The 27,055-nt window shown below is 42.3% G+C and overlaps 1 protein-coding gene across 1 annotated transcript; it reads right to left on the minus strand.

The window, feature by feature from the left end:
• Window positions 1-502: 502 nt before the first annotated feature.
• LOC128298809 (uncharacterized) lies at window positions 503-18,318 on the minus strand. The gene is made up of 7 exons (XM_053034604.1): window positions 18,307-18,318; window positions 15,330-15,525; window positions 13,298-13,479; window positions 4,255-4,360; window positions 3,692-4,158; window positions 3,435-3,513; window positions 503-1,110 (listed from the first exon to the last, which is right to left on the minus strand). Exons 1-7 carry the CDS (start codon window positions 18,316-18,318, stop codon window positions 503-505), a joined length of 1,650 nt encoding a protein of 549 aa, XP_052890564.1.
• Between the last annotated feature and the right edge of the window lie 8,737 nt (window positions 18,319-27,055).

Here is a 27,055-nt window from a genome sequence, read left to right on the forward strand (position 1 = left end):
ATGCATCCGACAGTTTGAGACGTCCCATCGCTACTTGCTTTATGGCATCACATTCCACCCGATTAAGCTCGTTCTTTTATCGAACTTCGGACAGCAAGGACGAAACAAGGACAAAGCCGACTGGGCGAAAAGATGCTGCCGAAAAGATGGGTCGCCGTCAGCTGCAACTGACTGACAAGTGCTTGTGGTGCATTAGCTGAACTACAGCAATCGCACCGAGATCCGACATGCTGTGTTCCGTGCCGGAACGAGGAATGCATCGCGATGGAGCCACACTCGAGAACTCAGAAGATATCACATTTCAAATCACAACTGGGCGAAAAGAGGTCACAAAGAGGACATGCGGTGAGTTGTGTACCTAGTGCACTTGCAGGAACTTTTCGGGACATTTGTTGGTGAAGCAGCGCACACGCGACCGACCTTGACGGAGACTGAACGTTAAACGACTACGAAGGGAATGTGAAGGATGAACGAATAAATACGGACATCGCTCAAGACCGGATTAGTCCAGATTCCTTCTGTGCGAGTGGTTCTCACTGCCGGACGATGAGGACGACGACGGTGACGACGAGGACGTTGGTTGTACGGACTTTGGTGTACGGTTGCCATCGCCGGTAGTATCCTGGCGGCCATACCGATAATAGCCGTAGTACTTGCCCTCGTAGTACTTGCCCTTAAGCCTCTTGTCCGATTCACCCGGCGGATGAATCAGCTGTATGCGGTCCGTATTGCCGTTGGTGCCGGGTTTGGACCGTGGTTTAGCCGGTGCTCCACTAGCACCGGATGCTTTCAACAGGGCCCGTGCCACGTCGTACGCACGCCACATGTTGTAGAGATTCCGGTTAAATGCGCTTGGTTGTCCCGATTTCTTGCTATCCTTCTCGCACGGTTCATCCCGGTCCGGTGTTCGGTCGCTAGCCACCGTGGGTTCGTCCCGGTACAGCATACCGTCCTCGCCGTTGTCGCCGTCACTGCCGTCGCCGTCGTCGTCCTCATACTCAGTGATCGGCCGAATGTCACCGGGAATGGGTCTAGTGGAAGGACGCAGGGAGGTAGTAAGGAACCGGGGAGTGGAAGGATTAACGAGGTTTGTTAGCGTGTCCGGGTCACCTGCACGGTGGGGAAAAAGGGAGGGAAGATAAAGGTGGAAAATGCTCCGTTAGAGACCGTCGCTCGGACCTGACCGCCAGTGCTGATGCCGGATTCGTGCTCGGACCGGATGAGATGAAGCCAACACCGGATGAGAAGTCTAGCGTGAGCGGAAGTGCACTGGCGAGCCGGTCCCTACAACCGAATGAGCGTCATGCAGGAGCAGGAATGTGAATGTGAGTGGTGCGTGTATAAATGTGACATTTGATCAAAGTTGAACTGATGTTTTTGTGACCTGGACGAGAAAGCATTTGAAGCAAACTATTTACTATAAAGATATGACTTCGCCTACTGGACAAACCCGATTTCAAACCAAAATTTCGAGCATTCGATTTTGCAGTTCAGTTCGCACTAAACTAACAACTAACAGGTCGGCTGATAATTGTGTGGTCTAACACATTTATCGCGCTAGAAGATTCAAATCCATATCATATTTAGTTTGTACCAACCTTCAAACGAATTCTGTCCAAATTTGACAGCACTCGGGCCATAACCTAGTAGGCTACAGCATTTTGTGTGACGCAACTTTTGTGCTTTGCGTAATCATGGAAAAGAAGGAATTTCGCGTGATAATAAAGGATTGGTTTTTGAAGGGGAAAAATACAGTCGAAGTCAAAAATTGGCTTAATGAAGAGTTCTTGGACACTGCTCTACCAAAATCAACCATCAAATATTGGTATGCTAAATTTAAAAGTGGTAAAATGAGCCCTGAAGACGATGAACACAGTGGACTCCCAAAAGAGGTGATTACAGAAGAAAACATAAAAAAATGACAAAATTATAAGAGCACCCATAATGTGAAGTTGATCGAGATAACTGACACCCTAAAGATGTCTAAGGAACGTGTTGAACATATCTTTCAGGAATATTTGGATATGAGATAGCTCTGTGCAAAATGGCTGCCGCGCGAGCTCACATTTGACCAAAAACAACAACGATTTGATGATTCGGAGCAGTGTTTGGAGCTGTTTAAGCGAAATAAACCCGAGTTTTTGCGTCAATATTTTACCATGGATGAGTCTTGGCTTCTCCACTTCAATCCAAAGTCCAATAGACGGTCATCCGAGTGGACAGGAAGCGATGAACCTGCTTCAAAGCGGGGAAAATGCAACAATCAGTTGGCAAGGTTATGGCGTCAGTTTTTTGGGATTCGCAAGGAATAATCTTCATCGACTATCTTGAGAAAGGAAAGACCATTAACAGCAACTACTATATCTAGTTATTGGAGCGTTTGTAGGACGAAATCGCCAAAAAACGGCCACATTTGAAGAAAAAAAAAGTTTTGTTTCGTCAAGACAACGCACCGTGCCATAAATCAGCGAAAACAATGGCAACAATTCATGAATTAGAATACGATTTCCTTCGCCACCCACCGTATTTCGTAGATCTGACTCCCAGTGACTATTTCCATTTCTCAGATCCCAAAAGGATGCTCGCTGGGAAGAAATTTTCGTCGGATGAAGAGGTGATCGACGAAACAAAAGCTTTTTTTGAGCCAAGGGGCAAATACTACTACAAAAATGGTATTGAACAATTGAAAGGCCTCTATAATCGGTGTAACACCCTTGAAGGGATGTATGTTGAATAAAAAACAATAATTTTGCAAAAAAAGTGTTTCGCTGTCTTAGGCCCACCAGTTATCTAGCTTACTGTGTAATTGAAAATAAAAATGCATGCATGCAAATTGATAGAAAAATAATTATTATTAAAATTCAATTAACTTACAGCATGAAGCATGCAACTAGAACAGATTTATTTCGAAGTCTTCACTTCAACTTCAAAATATTTTGTATTACTGCTTGATGTATGATATCCAATATTTTCGCAATTCGTCACCGTTCGTATATTTACTTTCACTAAATTCCTACCACACATAGAGTTGCCTCTGAACAATTGTGCAGTTTTTTGGTGTACTCCATCTTTTCACGATCGGAAAATTAAACAGAACTAACCAGGACCAAAACTAAACCCTAATTCATTCGTTTTTTCATCTGACCGTCCTTTTATTTCTCGTTCAGACGAAGGGAATGGCATCAGAAATTGACACAATAGTAGCAAACCAACACCACCATAAATTTATTCCACCAATAATGCAACGCAGCATGATCGTATATTCTCCAGAACCCCTCAACCCCACATATCCGTACGTCCATTGTGTCCCGGTGTCCGGCAAACGTTCGGCGATGAGAGTAATGAATGTTCGAACGATTGACTGTGCCGAGCCCGGAAGAATCTTTCCGGGACAGGGTGCAGTGGAAATTCTAACACGATTCCAAAAGACTTACCGTAGCTGGGAACCGTCGAGTAGATCTGATTCTGCTGTAGCCCGCCCGTACCGTAGTATGGCTGTGCTGCGAGTGGATACTGTGGACGAGCGGACGAAGCGGTACGAACGAAAAGAGGAAATTAGGCAACATAGTATATGAGCGTATTTCCATAAATTGCTTCCGATATTAAATGCAATCCCCGGGAGAGTGACCCTGCCTCGCATCCGACACCAACCCTCTCCCGAAGGGAGGTTATGATTATGCGATCGTCTTACCTTCGTCAACTGGCCTTGGGTGGCGTAGACCTGCTGCGCCTGGTGTACCTGATTGATGGTGGCAATCGGGGCCTGATGAACGATCGGAACTGCCGGCTGTGCCCCGGCCTGGTTCGCCTGGTAGTGGATGGCCTGTGTGTGACTCAGGGGAAGCTGTTGTTGCTGCTGCTGTTGATAATTGTGCTGACCAGCATGAACGAGCGACGCCGGCACGGAGTAATGGATGGCTGCCGGATGGTGTGCGTAAATGGGCTGCTGATGAGCGTACGCCGTATGCTGCTGCTGCTGCTGTTGCTGCTGGTGTTGATGAGCAATCTCATGGACGGCCGCCGTAGCGACCGGATGTTCGTGGAGCTGATGCGTTGCATAGATTGCGGACGGTTGAACTGCACCGGGGTTAGCCTGGTGGTACACCTGGTACTGAGGGTAATGTGCGTACGCTACCTGTGGTACGGCATAGTTGTACTGTTTTGTGAGGATGGAGAAAATTAAAGAATAAACAATAGGATAACTTAATTCTTCTTCAGCCATAAGGAGCCATGGCTCCTGCTCTCGTCTACCTTTCGTCACAACGGAACTAACGGGCTGTAGATGCAGATGGGAACCCTCGGTAACGGTTGCCAACTTGAACGATGCGGTCGCTACGTAATTCAACTTGTGTATCACGTGCTGTAAAATAGTCGTTCACACACAATTTACAAAAAAGCGGCGTTACGTTCCTCACCACGTGATGTCTTTTTTTTTTGCTGTCGAACGATTTAAAATAAAGCCATCCATCCCACGCGAACAGTTGTTGCGTGATTTCGTGCCCAGTAGCTTTATGTAAGTGTGTTTGAAAAGCTTAAAAGCTTCAGCACGGAAACCATTGCCAGCAACAGGGACTGCCTTTGCCTTTTTATATCCCTTTTTATTTTTCCTCCCGGTTGGTACATTGCAGCCAAATCAATGCAAAGGAGCGTATGTTAGTGGGGCAGCTTTCAGGGTGGTTCGTGACAAGGTACCAGGCCCGCAGAACGTCTTTGTGAACTTAAGCAAAAACAAGTGAACCAAACATGCAAACACGCAAAAAAGGGTATCAGTTACTATCGCTAAATATCATGTGCTGATGTGTTGGGCAAAGCGTGGTTAGCACTAATATAGATTAATGCAGTGTTTTTGTGCACATTTTAGAAACTAAAACCATTCGATGGCAATGGATGATGTTCCATATTTGATTTCCAGATTTAATGTTCTATACAAAAACATGAGTCTAATTATGTACTATGATAGTTGGTGGATGTCACGGTAACACGAACATTTTTTCTTCAAAACAATACTTGTTCAAATTATATTATGATAAATGATGTTAAAAGATTATTTTCAATATCGTATAGCAAGTTTCTTCTTCTAGGAAATTTAAGAAATATAATTCATACTCTCGTTCAATTGTTCAACTGTTGTGGAAACAATAACTTATCTAGACAGAACATACAATAGAAATAGAATGTTTCGTGATCCATAATACTTTCGTCAACGAATACCACATCGCAAGGAGCATGTCGCTTAACATCTGAATGTGCTTTTTATTCAGAATGGTTCTTTTCCGATCTCACCTTCATACAAACCTTCAGATAGCCTGGTGTTGATTGGATTGCAATCGAAACACAAGCTTTGCTTCAACAAATATGCCATATAATTCCATGCAAACTCAACGTTTGTGTTTCGAGACAAGTCGATGCACCGTATAGAAACATCCATCCGGTGTTTCTTTTGTTTCCATTCATTCATCAAACAAACGTTTATTTTGTATGCTGGATGCTAACCGTCATCTCAGTTTTCTTCTGTTTACCTTCGAAATGATACACAATCAGAATCAGGCTCCGAACTGCGGAACGGAGCGGAATTGCTCAACGAGCAAAGCAACGAGAATCGATCGCTTGGCCTGGACTGATTTCACTGGTACACTGGATGGGAACCGATGCTGGTCTTAAAAAGGCTACAATATTTGACTATTTTAACTGATGTTGATGGAATACACATGCAATTCTGTATAATGAAGCTTTCAACTTCCACAAAAAGGCATAATGGTTTCGATTCCATTTTCGTGAAGGTTCATCTCTGTTCGCCAAACATATCGTTCTTTCTTGAAAAGTGGCAACTTTAATCCAAAATCAGAGCCTCCATCATCAGCAGCTCGTTTATGTAAGCGGCCATCGTGTTCGGCGCTTCAATCGAAAGCAATTTCGAAATTCGAAACGTGTCGTGACGATCGTGCAAGATGCTTCACCGCCTTCGTCGTCGTCTGAGCATCAGCAGAGAACGGATAAAATAAAAACGAAATAAAGTCAGCAGCATCCAATTGTCACCTTGCCGCACCTGTTCGAGCTCACGCCATTGCTTTTCCATCCCATGCTGCCAGCATATCTGTATCGACCTGCCGCACTCAACGTGATCGGTGCTGTGGTGGTTCATTTTGGCGCTCACTTCATACATTTTTACTGCTTCATTTTCTCCGCCAGGTTGTGACAACGAACGACCGAACGAGTGATTTTGTGCCCCCGGATCATTTTTTGCCACTCTGCCGCGCTTTGGTCTTTGCGATCCGTTTCATTACATTACTCGAAATATGTTATGCCCGTTGCTGAAGGTCAAACTGCACCGAAAAGCGCTGCATCCAAATGGGATTCTTCCACACACACACACACACAAACACTCGCCGAAGAAAAAATGGCATGCTTGAAACTTAATTAAATGCTTCAGATCAACCAGATTCGATGGGACGGTAAGGGTGAGTTTTGGAACTCGAAATTTTGATTCTCCCACATTATGTCACACTTTGGGTCAAGGTTTTGTGCTCCTTTTTGTTCGTTTTGTTTACTTCTTACCTTCCACGTCGTTCATAAAGCTCCAACACAAAAAAAAACCCAGTCCTTTTGAAGGGTCGTTGGTGAAAGTTTTAATTTGTCCTTTCATGCGAAATATAATTTGATTGCCGCCAATTCCCCAGCGTTGGGCCAATTCGCAGACTCATTTCGGGCTGGCTTTTGGCACGGGCCCGAGCAGCGCTCGCGAGCCACCGTTTCGAGCTAACGATGCAAGCCAGCAAGATAGGTTCCGCACATTAGCAACACTTACCACAGCCTGTCAAGCGGTAGTAAATGAGTTGCAAAAATAGGACCAACACTGCTCACCCGCTTCACGGGGTTACACAGCTTTTCCGGTCGACTCGTTTGGTTTTTATTTTTTCACACCATTTACGCCACTTTATGCTCGCTTACGAGCGGGATAACGCGATGTTTTTCCAGCTGCACCTTATCGTGTACCATTGTGCGCCGCAGGCCTTGTTGCCGAACGGAAGTTAATGAAGCTCATCTGTACACATATTCTCGCCCGCAACGACACACACGCGCGCGCGCACCAAAAGCACAAAAAACCCGCCACCAGCCTGCCAAAGGTATGGCAAATGCTGACCGTGAAAATTGAGCAAATTTTGCACGCGCCGTGTGTCTGCGTTATCGGTAGCATAAAAGCAGAAGCCAACGAAGCTAAAAATATACAATAGAGACGAAAAGGAAGCGACACTCTCGTAAACCGTGATACCAAACAAAACCCAAACCGCCAGCGGGTATCGCCTGGTTAGAGCAACAGGAGCCTTACATAACGAATTTATTGCCTGCCCCGGCGTTCCCTTCCGGCCGTCTTTTTCGCAAAACTTTCAACTTTTTACCCACCCGACCAACTGTCCCAGCAATATTAAATCGGCAGCCAGCTGAAGAAAATTGTCACCGTTGACATTACTATTGCCATTATTATTTTAACCCAACCGAACACGAGGCGATCGCAATCCTTTCCAATTTCCATTCCGATTTGAACCGAGAATGGGACACAATTTAATAAACGGAACACAAAACTTTCGCCCGCGAATCATTGGTCTGGAATTTCAATAGAACCCTCTTATCCCTCCACCCCCCATTTGCTGGCCCTGGCGCTGGTGCCCCCGGTGTTGTTTATTGCTGCTGGTGCCGAGCGGCGATTTTGGGTTCCCTAAATGGGATAGGACATTTGCCAAAATTTTCATTATAAATGCCATTTCGCGGACGAATTTATGACACCGAAAAAACTGCCTATTGTAATCCGAGATGCTAGGAGATGATCCCTGGTTGATGATGTTTGGCTAACCGGATATAATTAGAATATTTTAAAAAGGGAAATGTGAAACCGGAATGCTTCTTCAAAGCTGCAAATGTAGTGAAAACCAGGCAACCGAGCAAAACTTCGAAAAAAGCAGATTTTTTTAGAAAAAGGAAATAGATCAAGTAGTTTGCATGGTAATAAATCTTATTTATGATCAACGTCGGATTGCTGCTTGCATTAGTTAGTTGCTTCAATAACTGCAAGCACAGCTGATCGTGACATGACTTATAGCTAATTTTAATTTACAATAATGATTTTCTACTTCATATTTTTTATTTCAATTAAACATATGCTGACGATGAATAATATGCGATATTTGTTACTAATTGATGCTATATACTGCATTTTATAAGCTACAAAAATTATTCCTAAGAATACGGTTAGCTATCAGTCATTAAACCACATTAATAAGGCCAAATTTTCATATTTACTTTTTAACTATGAACCATTAGTGCAATCTCTCCGATTATAGGTTTAAAAACTGTTTGCCTGCTTATTTTATAATATTTAGTTTTGCAAAAATGTAACAACTTTTGATCCAAGAACGTTAGTTTAAGACTTCCAATACTTTGAAAGAATACTTTAAAAATATTGAATTCTTCTTCTAAAGTTTTATGTCAGTTTGACCATCAACATTATAATTACTTCGATTGCTATCACTAAGCAATATTGATTGTTTTAGTATCTTCTTTTAATTCTTATATATTTAATATCAACACAACAATCTCAAGAGGAAAAAAAATTATCTTTGACTTTATTTACACGTAGCCGAATAATCAGTCATGATAGTTCGAAGGATTGGTCCGGATGGGACTTCGGACCGATCCTGTCGGGTATATTATACCAATAATAATCAAAATGTCATTGTCTATATAATTAACAACATCTTCTACTAAACTTACTCGTCAATACCTACTAGACCTGGTAATGGTTTTGTAAGGTTATAGAATACCATGGTAATGCTAATCATACGCTCAGCTAAATCGTTCTCCGCGCATCAAGTTCAAAGTACTCCAATAACCAACATGAAAATGACACATCTGAATGCTTATCACAAATCGTGCAGAGCTACGAATGACATCTTATCCAAATTATACACATACGTGTCTCTTCGAATGTCTGTAAACCGCAAGAAAGGCGAGCAAATGTGCATCACACATCGACAACCATCAAGAGCAACAACACCTCGCAACACCCATCCGATCTTATTACAAGCCGCGAACCAACTAGCTTCTCCCCGTTTACCTGCATCACCCAATCACAATCTCATTGTGCCGGACGCCTTGGCGTACATAATTGCTCCTGATGCGTGTGATGCAAAATTAGATGCATGCAAAACATCGCGCCGCACCAACCGCCCTTGCACCATGAGCGCTTCCGTAATGAAACCGGCCCCGACAGGGTCTGCACCGACCATGCAGCTTCTTTACAAATTGCACTTGCCCTCGGGGGGGGGGGGGGGGGGGGGGGGGGGGTGGTTTCAAACGGTGGCTTTGTTTGTTCGGTGCCCGCTCCACTGAGCAAGAAAATGAGGCATAGATTATTCCATTACCGGTGAACCGGTTCCGGTTGTAAAATGTTTTTGCCATCGTTTAAGTAGTGTGTACGGTTCGGTTGTAAGCCGTCCGTGTCAACTGCCGCATGCTTGAGGGCAGGTTAGCATAAAGGAAACAAACATTAGCTATACTTTGTCGTGAGAGACGGATGTTCCGGGAATTTACTACTTTGTGCAATTAATGTTTGATTTTTTTATTAAGCGCCGTTGGTGAACAAAATTAAAAAAAAAAACCTTTTTGACCTTTGGTAGCCATGTGAGATGTCTGGAGTTTAAGATTGAAAATATGTCAAGAACTGTATAGCAAATAAAATAATTCAGCAGCGAATCATGTGTATAATTAATGATGACTATCTGGGATAGGACATAAGAAAATGGAGAAAATGCCATAGAAAAATGTTCACTTTTCGACCTATATGCGTTTGAAAATCATAACCGGCAATATAATTTAATAGAACAAATGGAACAAAATCCTAATACTTTACTATTATGTATAATACTTGAACGAAACAAGAACTGGGGCAAATCAAGGACGGTGGATGAACAAGGAGTAATAGAAGGAATAATTTATTGAACATTTTAATATTCAGAATGATTGTGTACAGTCGTACTACCAGTGAAACGTGTTTTTATTTATTTTCCAGATTGTGTTAATAAAACGGAAATTTTATATTTTTACACAATTATCTGCTACAATGCAGACATAAGCATGCCAAACACTTGACAACTTCCAGCTTCAGCACCACTCCGAACTTTAGCTAATGAATACCGTAAACGAACAGCCTCTCTGCTTCCACGCCAAACAACGAACATTGCCGTGCGGAAGTAAATAATGGGTGGCCCGAGTTTTTACTCCGGTTGCTAACCACACAAACCCAATAAAACGCGTTCCTCACGTGGAAAATCTCGTTAAAAAGTTTAGCTAGCAACTTTTTCGCTTCCATCCGCACGCTAGCAGCGTCCGGAGTGTAGCAAATCCTTTCGGAACGCAGCGGAACCGCGAGCATCCATCCATCAAACAATCGTACGACAGCCTGCCACATCGCGCCCACCGGTTGCTTCGCTTTGCTGAAGTGAAAATTGGCTGCGAAGATGACGTCTTTCGGTGCGAGAAAACAACCGCCCGCACTCAAGGCCGTGACATTTGCGATCTCATTAAAGTAAAACCGTTCACGTGTTGGAACGCTGTTTTGCCCGGGGCAGGGGCATTTTATATCGTTACGCAGTACCGACGAATCGGTTTTTACACTTTGAAGAAGACTGGTTGACAGGAGGGTGCGAGACAGGATGACACTCCTGGGGGACAGCAAGACACAAAACAGAAGAGAGGGGACGCGAAACGGTATTGTTCTCCAGCTGTGTCCCCCGAGAGGAAAAAGAAACATTCGTTAATTATTTCACCAAGTTTCATCCATATCGCTCAGTCGGTGGGATTGGTCTCGCTTAAACCATCTTCAACCGTCTCCATCACCGGTCCATCCTTAACACCTTAACACGACCCGTTACCGATGGGAAAGCAATATGTAACCATGCGCACGAAAAACCACACACTCGCGTACTCCTTGTACATCCTGCTCGTGTGAGTGCACACAACGCGCGCGTGTGTGCGTGTGTGAGTGGCTTAAGCAGCGCTTTTCACCACTTGGAAGCTATATATACCTCAAGACATGCGACGATCATTTGCGATGCCCCACAACGACGATAGAGTTGTACGTTTTACGGGGGGGGAGGGGGTGAAAAGTTGACAGCACTGTTGCGTAATAATTGATGACATTTAAATTGATTTCTTATTTTCGTCAACTTTCCCCGGGGGAAGCGTGTCGCGTTCGGTCGACGACAAACGCCACCATTAATGAACGCAAAGTACTGAGTACAACGGGAACGTGGCACCCGCACATGACAACGACGGGTGTGGGTGTGAGATTGATTGAGCAAGTTTTAAGGTGATGGTGATAATTCGCGAAAGTGGTACCGCGGCGTTTCTATCCCATGTGGTGACACACGGTACGTGTGCAAGGATGTTTCAGCCTTTTTTCGAGTGAGTTCAATTTGGTGCCATCTAAGTTGTAGCAAATTCAACGCAATAATAGACTCGAGAGGTGTCGATTGTCGGAGTCATTAAGAAAGTGTTGTTTTCGTCCAATAGTATCGAGCATTTTTTCGTGGAAGTTTATTGTTCATGCATTGCGATGAGTTTATTAAATATTTCGTTTATTCAATAAACTACATCACAACATGGCCTTTTTCCCATTTTCCGTCCATTCAATACACTTTTCAACACGTATTTATGTAAATCTTCTTTTGGCAATTTAAAAAATCCAGTTGATAACCGGAAACTCATTTCATACCAACATATGTGTCGAATTTCAAAGAAATATCAACCGACAGCTCTTCGGATCAGATAAATCGTCACGGGATGCTGCAAAAGAAAAAAAAATGCAAATGTTCCCTTCGCTCCATATTGCCTTCATTATTCATTGCCTCGGCAAGGCATCATGTTGCCATCCTTGCTCTACCTTCGTCAGTGTTCCGTCCACATTTTGTCTTACTTTATTCTTTAAAACGGCACGAGATACGTGGTGTAAAATTTGCGCATCAAAACAGCTTGCTCGATCAGTGGACTCCCGGAACCATTTGGGGGGCGAGGATATGTGAAGCAAAAACAAAAAAAAATCTAACGCATGTTTTATTTCTCCATTAACAAGGGTTTAAACATACACTCACTCACATACATACACACACACACTGATTGCTTGTAAATATTTATACATGCAGCCACACGTGTGCCCAATCAGAAAAGGTATGCTCAGGAGCTTTTTGTGGCAAAATTTTCACCTTCGATTCGAAGGGTTCGGCTTCGCTTTTGGGCTTACGGTCAAGGAAAAATTCTTTTACTAAACTTCACGGGGTGCTGTTTTTCTGTGTGTAAGAAAAAAGTGGAAAGTTCTTGCAACAAATAATCATCTGTTAACTAGCCCGGCCAGAAAAAATCCGGTCATATCTTAGCTACATCATATGCCAACACCATCCCACAGGTTCGTAGTCGATCAACACATAAAAGACCATTATCTACCAATACCTTTTGTTGTAGAAGGGATATCTTGCTATGAATAATAATAGCATCATTACTTCAACACTAGGTATCGGTTCATTTGAGAGCAGAAGATCAGATCATTCTAAATCTTTACAAGCAGTTGCACGATTACAACGAATAACAAATGTGACAGATGATTTACACTCGGAGACTACAAAAACATTCATATTCGCCATGCTGCTAATTTTTATTACATTGTTTTAAATTAAACTTTAGAGCTGTTTCAAATAAAACTTTTCAACAACTAGGTATCTTTTCGAATGAAAACAAACGACTGCCTTTATATTGTGTGCTACAATCGAAAGCTGAAACCCCACAAAAAATGTTGTTGGATTCAATATAAATATGAAAGGTTAATACACAATTTTTTAAGCTTGCAATATGCACCAGCAGGACGAACAATATGAATTATACAACAGCTATTTTCTATTCCATTTTTATGTTTTATGTGTATCGCTCGACAGCTCTGTGTAAACATAAAGCCTACCCCACTGTCATTTCGCATTGTTCTCAAGTGTCGGGAAGGCTTATCAGTAGAAAAATTGCTATCAGCTAAAAGGTTTCAGCCGCAAGCCCCTCGCAGCCCCAATGCAGCGTTCCGTGTGCGACCTGAACATCCAGAACAAACCCGAAAAGAAAAGTGCCGGCTGCATGTGCAGCAACATCAGCGCGGTGGATATAATAATCGGCTTGCCGCTAGTGCACAACTCAGCCACATAATCTACTGCCTGTCGGTGGTCACCGGCGCGTCCATTTTTCACGTCCAGTAAATCTACCAACTCACCTGGTGTCCTGTCGTTACGCTGGGTGTCTGCAGGAGGTGTCCGGCGCTGGTTACCGCATGCCCATACCCGAACGGTACAGCGCTGAGGGCGGCGTGTGAAGCGTGGCCAGCAATGGGCGCAGATACGACGGTTGCTCCGGCAACGTGATGATTTATGTAAGCCGTATGCTGCGCTGGCGTACCTAGCAAGGAGAGGTTTACAGGGAGTTTGGGATTAATCTCACCGTAAGCTATCGGGTGTGTAAACATCAAATAATTCCATCAACAAATTGCCACTCAACAGTGCGTTATCGCTCGTCGATGGGCGAACAGCACCCGCAATTGAATTTCTCGTGAGACAGATAAATGACCTTCAATTGGCGGTTACAAACCCCAAATGTGGACCGTTGAGCATGGTTCCGATTGGGTTTGCTATTAATTAGCACGTCAGCACAACCCTTCGCTAGACACTGTTCGGATATGGTTCGGTTCTGGTCTTGGGAAATGGAGCTCATCTAATCGCACCGTGGTTAAAACAAAGGCATTTAATCTCTATCAAGCACCGAAACGATTACGCTCACAGACCACAAACGGATGACGTCCTTAGCGATTCGTTTCGCATGTACGTTCCGCAGGACTAATAGAGCAGATATTAGTCGCTTCTACGAATTGGGTTAAATTTAGCTCTTACTATGGAACTTAATCAAGCAGCTATGTATTCTTTAACGGGCTTCCTTCAATTGTCAGCATCCTGAGGATGAGGAATGCAATGTTCTATTTACAATTTGTTTTTTTTTTTTTATTTAACGGAAGAACGGCCAGGCCGTATATCTATTTCAAATTTGTTAATCGATGGGAAATATCTTTAACCAATGTCAATCGATGAAATTAACGAATATTGTAACTCAATCATCGCACAACTATGGACAAATGAGAAAAAAACTAATAGATGATAAAGAATTGATTTAAATTTAGTAGGCCCTGATCAAAGGAATCAACTATTAATTCGAAAAAACTTTCCCCTCCGTGAATTCCACTAGTTGGTTATTGACATTTTCGCATTCGTCTTTTCGCTTTATGATTTCAGAGCATTTACTACAAAAACCATTCTTATTTTCCTTTGTTTACATACCGATGGCATTCCTATTTCCATAAAACTTTACTCATCAACATTTCAAATTGAAAGTGTACCCATGAAATTCAACTAAACAAATGCCGCAACGGCTGCAGATAATGCTTACCAAATCCTATCATCCGCGCGTACGAAAAAAGCTTACACATTCGTTGCATATTTCAAAATAGACCACACACACACGCATGTGCACTCTTGGCGGCACGACCCAACGCTGGCCCGTAGTGAGTGTGGGCTATCACTACGCCATTGTAAATGGTTTTGCATCCCGGTGCAACACAGTGTTCTTCCGTCTGACGGCTTTCCTTGGTGCAACAATTTCTCATGACCGACACAGCGGTGCATGAGAGCATGCGATGAAAAATACATATCATATGGTCGACCCTGTGTAACTACGACCCGGCTACCAAGTTGTTTACGGTCGCGTTTCGCCCAGGGACCGGGTACCCGGTTGGCCAGGATCAGCGAACCACCATTACAAGAAGCAAAACTAACGACTTCAATCTGGGCACCTGTGCACCATTCGCTCCCGAAGACTGCTTCCGCTCCGGCTGGCTGTCGGTTTTACATATAAATTCCAATAAAACATTCAAAACCGACGACGTGACGCTTGCACCTTCGGCTGTACGACTGCTCGACTGCGACAATCTACAAAGCGCATGCAACAGGGGGCCCGGACCAAAAAAAAAAACTATCATCAACAACATGAACGCGACGTGCCCGGATACGTTTCGCTATCCTCGTTGATGGCCACCCGCTACCAAACACTAGATGCACCTTCATTTCACACCGCTGCTGCCGCTGGTACTGCCGCTGACTGATTGTATCATTTGCCCAGTGAGCGCGACTATCGCTTGTGGTAAGCCGTCGGTGCTGCTTCTCATTTGCTTGCATAAGGACATTCGCTGCTCTAGGACTTACCTACGACCACCGGTATGTCCGGTGCGCCTCTTTTGTTCTGCGATTTGTCCACGACACCAGCCACGTTTTTGCTGGCATTTTCACCGCCCGCCACAGAATGGGATTGTTCCGGTTGCACTGATTGTTGGTTCGGTTGCTGCTGCCCATCCGCCAAACAGCTGCAGCAGGACAGCAGTAATAACAGTGGTATATTTTGCTGTTGGAAAAGGATTGGTGAAGAAATGAAAAAAAAACAACAAACAGCACAAGATGTTAATGCGAATTAAAATGTAAGTACCGCACCGTTGCATGAATAAACAATTTGCCAATCAAAGCTGTATTTTCTTTTAGTTGTTGCTTCCTATACTCTTCCTATACGAATTCATTTACAATGTGCATCGTTGTTAATTGAAGATGGCAAAAACCGAATTGAATCGAACGATAGTTTATGGATTATTCAAAGCCATCTTCTACAGGCTAGCATTGTTTCGCGAACTCCACGCTTTACAACCAATCGCTAGTTTCAAATCGAACGATTAAAGATAGCGTGAAAATTATTCTCTCTTCCATATTGCCTACCAATGGCTCTTGTCTCGCTGGCTAGCACTATGAACACCCTTTTATGAATATTCCACGAAAAAATAAAGTTCGCTACGGACGGAACAAACGGAAACAGAACTATTGCTGCTATACCATGTTTCTATCTACCGCGATCTATTTGACGATGTACTCAAAGGGACTGTACTAGTGACTGTTGCATAGCGATCGTGTACGCATGATTTGCACCTTTGTAACGAGAGCAAACAAACGTTTCATGCAACAAGGTTTAGCTTTTTCATACAGGTGGTTGAATCGTCCGTTGCATTTCCCTGTGCACAGTGGATTCTAAGAACAGTACACCGCAATGAAATTGACAGATCAACTATAGCATATCTCTACAACAATTAAACATGCCAAGTGAATATTCAATTCTCTGTTACATAGTATTCAACTTTTGAAAATCTCCTGTTTTCACTATGTTTGCTTCCCATGATACACACGGACATGGTAGATTAATGTGCACGTTTGTGATCGATTCCCTGCAATCCTGGATTTTTTTTTTGCGGTCGTACACTGAAGCCATTTTTCAACAATGACATTCGACGGTGGTAGACGGGTGGAATCAATGTGCCACGTACCATAATAAATGACCGTTCCTCGGTCTGAGACCAATTTGAATCCTTCAAAGCTAGCCATAAATCAGCAATACAATTCAACCACGTTGTATAAACGGATGCATTTGAATTGCGCAAATTTGAATTCATTTCAGTGCGAGTGGTGTTTGATTCAAAACGTGGTGTTTGTTTGTTAAAGTTGCTAAATTAAAAACAGGTATGAGGTATAAATTATTCAAAAATAAAATATTAAAGCATTTCTCTAATAACAATTATTTGAGAGTTTCTGCTCAGATATAATCAAACTGATTGACACGACGTAATTATACACGAACAGTGCATGTATTCCGATTCTGCTGTCGATTTTCCATACATCAAATCTTAATCGTTTATTAATGTCTTTTGCTTCTGACTCAATAGCTTGATTTCGATGTGCTTTGCTCACACAATACGGTAGACAAACAACAATACAGACGGGTAGTCAAACACCGTCCGAACCCACGAATGCTCCACGAAGGCTGTTAATCAATTCCAATCACGATTTTAACTTTCACCCCTGCCCAACTAGCCCTCAACCACCTTCTGTTCACTCTGTTCCTTCGTTTGGATCTTTGGCTGACAGGAGCTGGAGGAACTATCTTTTCCTACTGACCGTGTCTCCCATTGGCCTTTTCACCGTAAATGGAAGGAATCGCCATTTAATCCTGTTTAGCACACTTTCCACTTTGGTTGTATTGACTTTCCTTCTGTTTTTTTTTCCACTCCCCAACCACTCACAATCCTCCTCTAGCTAACGGAGTGATGGAACAAAAAAGGGAGAAAAAATCACAAAGAAATCGGACCGCGTACCAGGCGTTGATGGTAAATCGCATTCGGAAACCATATTTTATAGTTAGGACCATTATTTCTTCGTTTGATAAATCTTAATCCTTTCAGCACACTGTAAAGCTCATTCTCTCCTACGTTCGCGTTCGAGACACTCACAAAACAAGCCGGGAAAGGTGACCGTGCCGCTGGTGGCACGGATGCATCAACACAATTGCTCGACGGTGGTGCTTTTGAGGACACTGCATAGTACCGGCGCTGCACGCTCGCGAGCATACATGCCCTGCAGTGCCCGAGTGTGCCGTGATATTCTTGGCTAATCCGAACGAGCCGACAACGCTAGCCATCCAGAAACACTGCGCTACTGTTCGTGCTTGGTACCATCCCGGGATGAGCTAGAGCAAACGAACCCGGCGGAAGCATCAACATTGCGTCATGCATGGGATTGTAGCCCGCGTGCAGAACCGTTAGACGTACCGTCTCGGGGCTGTCCGTCGGTGGCTGCTAAGCTTTTCGAATATATGACGGATTTAACGGAAATCGGTAACAAGTGTTCCTTTATTTTATGACCCGACGAATGCGCGCGTGAGCTTTGTCGGAAAGCAGATGCAGCACCATATGCATCCTGAAAACTCGAAAATCTGACACCACGTATGCACTAGCGGAACCGGCTGCCAACAGCGGTGTGGTTTGTTCGTTTATTTTTATTGTTTCCTTCCTTGAAGACGCTTATCCTTTTGCGCCAGTATGTTGAAAAACGGATAACCTTAAATTCGGCTATTATTTAATTACCGGTAATCATACTCTATACGTATTTTCGCAGCACTTCGTGTAGTAGTTTGATATTGTTAAGATATATCTTTTAGTTCATCGTTTAATTTTCTAATATAGTGTTATAACTCATCAGCGGGCATGTTAATTCTTTCAAACTTGCTTTTCATACACTTTATGTTTATGACAGTATGATGTTTTGAGAATAATGACAGATCACAAGCGTTGAAATAAATTTAATCACGTACCATAAATTTCATTTCACACGAACTTCACTAATTCAATTGATAAACAAAATTATATTTTTTTTCCACAAAAACCAACACTGAACACGATAGAACTTAACGAAGGAGAAATCGCGTTAAAACTCTTCAATTGAAACACAAAATCCCAACCCAATCTGCACACACCCGTCGGATGTTACAAATCGTACAAACATAAAATCAATTTTGTTTGCAAACAAGCACAGCGCAAACGCCTAGCCCTACAAATCGTTGCACCGTATAATCCGACAAGCCGCGAGAGGGTAAACATTCAACTGAAAGTGAATTTAGCGAACAATTCCGATTTATATGGATGTAATATTTTTAATTAGTGTCAGCCGGCACCAGTGTGTTTGGGTGGGAAAACTGGGGAATTTTCCTACCCATTCCTTCCCATTCATTTTCCAATCGCCGTTTTTACTTTGCTCTCTCGCTCGTTCCGTTATCGGATGCACTTCCATATCGTCGGATGCATGGAGCGGTGTTGCAAATTGGCACGAGCGAAACATCAACACCACGTACAATCCCTTCCACTCGGAGCGTTAGATTGCGGCGGTTGTAGTTTTATTTTCCTCTTCTCTAACAATTTTCCCCAGCGTAACTCCGTTTCACTTGCACTTTTTGTCGTGCACCACAACGGCCTTGGCTTGATCTCGTCGTCTCTCCCGTCCCAGCTCGACTCTTTCCCACAGTAGGTAGTGATGCTTCGACCCAACCACAGGGAAACATAAACCGGTACTACCTACTATCTTTTAAGCACTTACTCTTGACTGTCTATCTGGCTGAGGCAATCGCTATGGTCGGCATCTGGTATGGAGTATGGATAGCGGCTTAGCCTTGCGGTCACTACTCGATTCATTGCAAATTAAAATTAAGCTTTATTAGCCCCGACTACACGCCCGACTGCCGACTGTATGTGGCGTGATATAAACGACTGAAGCACGCGGAAAACAAAACCCAGCGGTACGGATGGTTTATTTGGAGGTGGATTTGTCGGTGCACCGGAATCTGTGCAGCGATCTCAAACCGACCCACGGGATCCGGCCACGCCGTGCAGCATAATTGGGCTCAAGGTATCTGTGCAGAACAAACAAGAAGGAGGCGTAGCATAATCACTATAAACAGAGACATGCACTTGGTACAAAAGAAACATGTTCAGGAGTACAAGTGCTTCTACTGAAATGATCGGTGTAAAAATTATTATTACACGGTGGTTGTGAGTGCGAGTGTGCAGTGCGAGTGTGCACATTTCCGAGTAAACATGTGTAACTTTGCAATGATTTATGTTTTTTTTTTGAATGACAATATTATGCATATTGTTTTACATATCTCTTTTGTGAAATAAAATAACTTGTAGCGGTTAAACTCCAGCAACTAGAAATATAAACGTAAACAGTAACGTAACTGTCAGTCAAGCAAAAATTTGACAGTTCAGTGACAGACGGAAATAAAAAAGAGTAGACGCACATCGACCACAGGCGAATTCACGTGATCTTTTATTAATGCGCAAAGAAAACAGAGAGTATTGCATTAAATTCATTCATCAACACAATTAATTGCACAAAAGAGAAACTGCTCTGCTCTTAATCTTCATTTAATAAACAATAGTTATATTACAGGTGATTGAAAACTCTCATTGAATCTCCTAATTCAACCAAAAGCAACAGATTTTGCTTGAAATTTAAAACAACTTAATATTAGAAACATATACACTTCTATAACACATTTCGGACGATTTGTATCAGCCAGCCCTGCGCCCCTTCACGCAATGAGAGTGAAAGCATTTAAGAAGCGCTTTTTTGCACTTGTCAATCAAGCAAATGTAGTTGCTGTTTATTAACGTGATCAGCAGTAACAAAGTGGTCCAATGCATTCCTTTCATCGGTTACTTCATTAGTGTATGCATTTTTCCGTTTGTGTGTACATGCCTGTATTTATAGCCATAGCGCCTCCTCGTTAGCCCCGGATGGTGTAGTAGCTTGGTAGGCATCTTAATTGCCGCGTGATGCATGCACACTGGTTTAATTGTAATTATTTGTTGCATAATTATCAATGACATTATTGATTTTTTAAACCATCCCGAAGGTAGAAATCATGGAACGAAGTCATACCATGCAAATACTCTCACAAAAGCTGACCATTTTATCAGGTTTAGCGGAAGGTACGCCCATGCATTCAATTAGTATTCCAGTCACTCCGTGCACCGTACGCATAATTGTTGGCTTATTGTTGGGATAAACAAAATGGCGCGTGACTAATAGCGGAAAGATGGACGTGCAGCTATTTGATTTATATCCGTAATTCTTTATCGCAACACCCAAATAATATTGGTGGGATTGGTAGCCATGTTTGAACGATGGATATTGACTTAAACTGTAATAAATTAGAGCATCCGTACGATATTCAATAACTCTAATTGGAATGCTAAATCCCTTTCGCGTTCTTCCTGAGTATAATTCCAAAGGACAATTTATCGGAAATAACACTTTTACCCATCACTGAATTATCACCTCATTAAATGTGCATAATTATTTCAAAATTTCACATAGGAAAATCGCCATCGAGATGCTATTGCTTAGTATTATAGTGGCCTGTTGATGATTAATAATGTATGCAAACTGTACGATAAACGCGATGATAAATGTCTCTTTTCTCATAGTCCAACGCCGATCTCATTAACTACGTGCTCCACTCCTGCTAAACTTGCCAGCCTGCGGCCGTGTACCTGTATAAAGCTCACGGTGGAATCGACTGCATTTGCAACCACACTGTTTTGAGGGCGAGATAGTACCCATTAATCGGTGCCTATTCATTCTGGGTGCATAAATTACCGACCAATAAAGTAGAACCCAAGCAAACCAATGCACTTCCCGATTGAATGAAGTAACTATTTTCCATACCATCATTGTCGAGCTTTTCCTAACAGCGCCTCGCCATTGGTGTTGCACTGGGAGCTGGCGCACTACCAGCGAACAACGTATTCACCAGATTCCACAGTGCAACCACAGTGCAACCGTGCTTACCGACTCCTTGTGCGAGGACCTGGAAAGCTGAAGTACCCATTCGGCAGCACAAGACAAAAGGTGCGTAGGCACCGTTTACACAGTCATTAGTGTTGCTACAAAGCTGCAAACTGTGCAAGCAACAGTGACCAAAAACGCATCGAATTTACGATCCCTTCCCCAACTGCGCGCGGATACATCTTTGTCGGAGCGTGTCGCAACGGGCGCCATCAGGCGTGCAGGGAGAATGTGCATTTAATTAATTCCAACAGTGCATCCACCACGCCAACGTACGTAGATGGCTGCATGACGTGCACGACACACGACACGACAGCAGACAGCGGCTCACCAGATTGGCGTCAACGACCCTCGGATACGGTGCTGAACAACGGGCCGGGAAAATCGGTTTTCCCCCACCAAACGCTTGGACAGTTAACATGCCTTGCTCAACCAGCTTCGAATGTTCGGTGCTGGCGAGGCCGATTGCAACACGGGAACAAGCGGTCCGCTTTCCATCCACCATCGAACCGACATAGACAAACGATTGGTGTAAGCATTAAACGTGCAATGTTTTCCCACAACACATGTCACGCGTTCTCGAATCTTAACCGAGAAACGAGATGCACTACAACCAGACCGTTTTACAGAATGATTTGATGCACAATCAAGGGTAACAACTACATCGAACATTTAAATGCATTAACAATTCAACTTTTCTGGCCATGAAATTGTAATATTCCTTTCCAGGAATTAAATATTCCAAATAAATTAATTTATCATTATGAATTAAACGTTGTATGATTTTATTATCGTCCGATAATATTCTCACAATAACTGATTATAAACAGTAAGTTAACATTCGTATTTAACACACGTCTTCTTTTTAAAAATCATGGGCAACATTAAAAATGTGGCTTGGCTATCAGATATTAATAATAATACGGGACAAATTATGTGTGTTCAAATCACATAAACCTGCAATATGATTCGGAACTCTGAGTCTAAATTAATCTTTTTTATGAATGAACTCAAATATTTACGTTTAATTAAGAACCCGCAAAGATGAATGAATCTCCAAGACAATCGTTTAGCTATTACTGATACTAAAATTGATCGTATAGTGAAGGCATAACAAAGGTACAGCTAGCAATCGACTTCGAAGGCCTTCAGATAAATATTTGATGTTTCGTCCGTCTTCTAGGATTGATCATTATTCGAAGATTCATGGTTCTTTTCAAAATCGATCCATAATTTGAAAGAATTCATAAAGGAAGGTTCATATGAAAGGCTCTACCTAAAAGACGCGTTAAAGATTACTTTATTTATTATTGTAAACCGGAGGGGTTTTTACAGCATTTTTAGCTGAACACAAATTCACGGTTTAGTATTTCAGTTTTTCAATAAAAACTGATTCTGATTACTAAAACCATTGCAAATTGATACTAATTTTTGATAAAAAAAAGCCATTTTATATAAGAGCGATCGTGGGTGTCCAAATTTTTGGAATCCATTGCTTTTATCATTATTGCTCTATACTCATGTGAATTAATTCGAATTTGGTTCTTATGTTAATAGACACACGTAATTGCACTTTAACAAGGCTATTGAAGGTCACAAGGTTACGATCAGTCTTGAACATCTTTAACGAAAATCATCAGAAAACGCGCAAGAAGAGCGCATTATAAATATCACACAAAAGCATTAAAATATGTTTTAAAACATTATCACAATGTGTAGTGATGATTACCTTGTTCTCTTCATTCCACTACATTGCTTATATTCAATTTAAAGATACTTATTTCTTTTCTACGGTACATTGTGCTTCACAAGGAGACCTTCAACAACAATTTCCGATTAAAACTCTTTCATTTTCACCGACACTATAAAGGATAGATTTTATTTCCGAACCTGATCGAAATCAAGGTACCTTACACCGTCCAATATGAATCGGGCTTTTATTATTCTGCTCACCAAATCGCAAAGTCCATTAGAAGAAATCGCTTTCTTCAAGCAGTTTCACGCCATTGCGATCTGTTTCTTTCCATCTTTAAGGTGGGACTGGTCAAACAAAAGAAGTTTCATCAAGGAATGTATTCCGATAATAGGGAGTTTGTTTATCGTACTCGTTTCATCACTTGCAATCAAAGCTGTAAGAAAAATATCTCGTGAAATTACCCAAACCCCCACCGTCTATGCCGCCTCGCCGCTACTTTCGTTATAACAGTCACATTGGCACTGTGTCGGATCGGTGGCAAAAATCATCCGACACAAAAAAAATTCTCTGTGGGATGCTATTTGCGTAGGTGATTACCTCGCACTTCTCAAGAAAGTACTGCTGTTTCTATTCCTTAGAACGATGATAGACGGCTAGTGCCAGCCACCGTCTATACTTTTTCGATCAGGCGGCCATCCCTTGGGTTGGTACCTACGTCGCCCATTGAAGCTTTTTCATTGGCGAAACTTTGCTCATCAAAGCTGCCCCTATTTATTGCTCTAGTACTGAAGCGAATATGCAAGAAAGCATGGGAGATTGGTAATGGTGGTGAATATGAAAGGGCATAGTTCGGTCTACGACTTATGATACTGAATCGAATAACAAATGGATCACGCTTGATGCCCAGCGTAGATGGGACCGGTGCTTAAGATGAGAAGGCACCGATGAATGTTTGGGAAAAGTTTTCCACTTCAGAAACTTACCACCCTCCCAAAAAGGTGTCGGTGTAGATAGATTTTCAGCATGATCTTTTACAGCCTGAGATCAAATTGTGGACGCGGGACGACAGCACCGAAGCTATCTTGTCCAAAAAGCTGTAATTTACCATCCTTTTGCAAGCATACACTCAGACCATAACTCGGCTTTGATGCTTTGCATTGAAATTATCCAGGTGCAATAGCTAGCAAGTTGGCAAAATTGTCGTAAATAACATCCTCCACCGGAAAACTCCAACAGCTGCGAAGAATCTTTCTATTTTTAAAGAAGGCAATAAACCTTTCTAATTACTCTTTCATTCAAATATGCACGTGATTTATGGTTGAAGCAACTACTAAACTATTTTGTGGCTCAAGTGTTTTAATATGAAAAATAAGTAAAAAGTAACTTATTTTGTAATATTACATCAAACTTTCGCTGTTTTTATTATTATTGTTCGACAAATAAAAATAGATAATCAAGAAATACCATATACATTAATGAAACAACACGTTGACGCAAAGTATCTATTACAGAGATGTTGTTGTTTGTATGTTTATAGAGATTTTGGTATGAATGAGATGTTTTTTAAATTGCCATCCAAATTTTAAAAACTGCTTGATCTTACGGTATTTACAGAATCTCCTTTCTCTATAAGAGGGAAATGCTGTAATGCTGTATAGGATAGAAATCGCATTGCTGTTTTTTTTAATCCCGTTCAAATCCTGCAGCAGGATTGCTACCAGAAAAATATGTTAGACTTATACTAATACTATTGGAATACTGGACAATTTATTCCAAGGTAATCTCATTTCATTCTACAAAAAAGCTCTTTATTTGGTTCATGAATCACTTTATGCATCCCTCAATCTAGCAGATTCTTCCCGACCAAGGCCAATATTCCGCATTCACATTCCGCAACACATCCATTGAGCTCCAAGGACATCCACGGATATTTCACGAGTATGTTATCGCAAAGTCCTACTGCAATAAAGAAAAACATTTTTCCTCACACCAATTCGTTGCGTTCCAATGTGATTATTTTTCCAACGAAGTATATCCCGTTGGTCGGGCAACTTCTGAGCGATGCTTCGGTGGTTTTGTTTTTGATGTCTTCATTTTTTTGCCTCTGCCTATTCCGCTCACGGCTTATTCTCGACCCTGTGATTCTATCTGCGAGCAATGCAAAAGTGCTTCTATCGAACGGGGATGAGTCGCAGGAAAAGCGAAAACTTAACGAGAATGAAATTAGTTTTCCACTTTCATGCATTCCGGTCGCCAAATTCAACATGGCCGTGTCTCCAGGGACACAGGGTCGCTTCTTGCCGAAATGATTGCCCTTTTGCCACGTTCAGCTCTTGAACAGGAGGGGGGCACCCTCCTTATTGCTCGTTCTGGCTGCGAAATCTTACAATCGCTAAACTTAATCGCTTTTTAACTGCCTCTCTGCCTTGCCTTGCCCTGCCTTTGCTTGCTTTCTCTCTCATCAACATGCACAGTCTCTGTACCATTCCTAAAGTCATCAGAATTAAAATTAGTTTAGCAAATATTTACACACAGTCACATACACCGCGGCCAGTAGCAGTTTCCCGCATAACCGCGTTTGTTTGACCTTGTGTGCTGCATACATTCTACATGCGAGGGAGCTCTCTAGTCTCCTCGGCGAGGTGATCCGCACACCGGATCGTGGCAGAATGTATCCTTCTTCTTCATCTACATCTCGAAGTGCAGCTCGGCCGATAAGCGTGCAAAGAAATTGCCCAACTTCCCAAGGGAACTCAAATAAAATGCTATTTACAGGATTTTCACACGAAAAAAGGTGGCTCACTGTCACAGCATGAAGCCAATTCCGCGAGCGCAGATATGTTCTCTGCGCTTGATAGTATACTTTGGCGTTCTAACGACATCACCACTAACCACCACCAGCAGCGATGCCAAAGCAAACGCAATCCGGGGGCCCATTTGCTATGCGACAGAAAGACGGCTAAATTATTCAACGAAACGGGAATTCGTCCTGCAGGAGTGCTGAAGTCGCAAGTCCCCTGTGTGCTATCGCAGTGGAATGAACGCGAGAAGGCTTTTCCCGTGTACTACCTAAGGTCGTTTTGGTGCGACCATGACCACCGTGGCTAATGACTCGCGAATACGTGCCCCTCGCTCCTCGGTTTGCTCTTCCATACCGAAAACCATTACCCCTCCACATCCGGTGAAACGTATGCGCTCTGTATGTTAATGAGATTCATTATGAATTACGGATCCATTATTTGCAACGGACGATGCCGGTTGCATACGAAATGCGATGTGTGCGATCGAAAAACAAAAACCAAGGAACCAACACTAGAGTAGCTTTTAACCTGCTCGTCCCTAATGAGAGTGTATGTCAACGATCGGACCAACAATTGAATGCACGACGAAGATTTGACTATTGACCCGCATCAAATCCACACACGGTATATCCTGGTCATAAAGATACTAATTAGCGGATCAATCGCGAAGCCTACCTGTTAAAAGATTTCAATTGGTTTAAGTGATTTCGCTGATTTAACTGGGTGCAAATTATATGTATTTTTATGTTTTGTATAGCAAGGTCATTTTCAAAAAAAAAATAGTTAGACCTTTGCTTCGTGTCATGTAAATAATGTAAGTTTACTATGAAGCACTAATGAATAAAAAACTACCAAAAACATCTTTTTTGACTAAGTTTGATAATCATTTTATCAGAATCAGCAAAACAAACAGCTAATGAACAAAAAAAACAAAAAATGTTTGCAAAATAACAGATAAAATCAAACGTGTGTCAAACGTATCAAAATGTGTGTACCAAACAAATATTATCATACAATTCGAAATGACAACACTTTACCAAAATATACGCGATTATCCCGAACAGCTAAATAAATAACTCAAGTAGCATTATTTGAACTGTATAATATTTGTTCTCATCATAAAATGTATATTATTTACAAGAAATTTCAATACCTACAGGGAAATTAAAAAGAGCATTATTTCGTATTTTATTATTTATTAACATAATTCTACCCCG

Source organism: Anopheles moucheti, chromosome 2 (assembly GCF_943734755.1).
Source record: "Anopheles moucheti chromosome 2, idAnoMoucSN_F20_07, whole genome shotgun sequence".
In the NCBI taxonomy this organism is placed as follows: Eukaryota; Metazoa; Arthropoda; class Insecta; order Diptera; family Culicidae; genus Anopheles; species Anopheles moucheti.

Bases quoted from the DNA above. Each gene is read 5' to 3' on its own strand.
- LOC128298809 (XM_053034604.1), bottom strand. The intron at 13,480-15,329 runs GTAAGTCCTAGA...TCTCCTTGCTAG, and splicing joins GGACATACCGGTGGTCGTAG to GTACGCCAGCGCAGCATACG. The intron at 3,514-3,691 runs GTAAGACGATCG...GCTCGTCCACAG, and splicing joins CCCAAGGCCAGTTGACGAAG to TATCCACTCGCAGCACAGCC.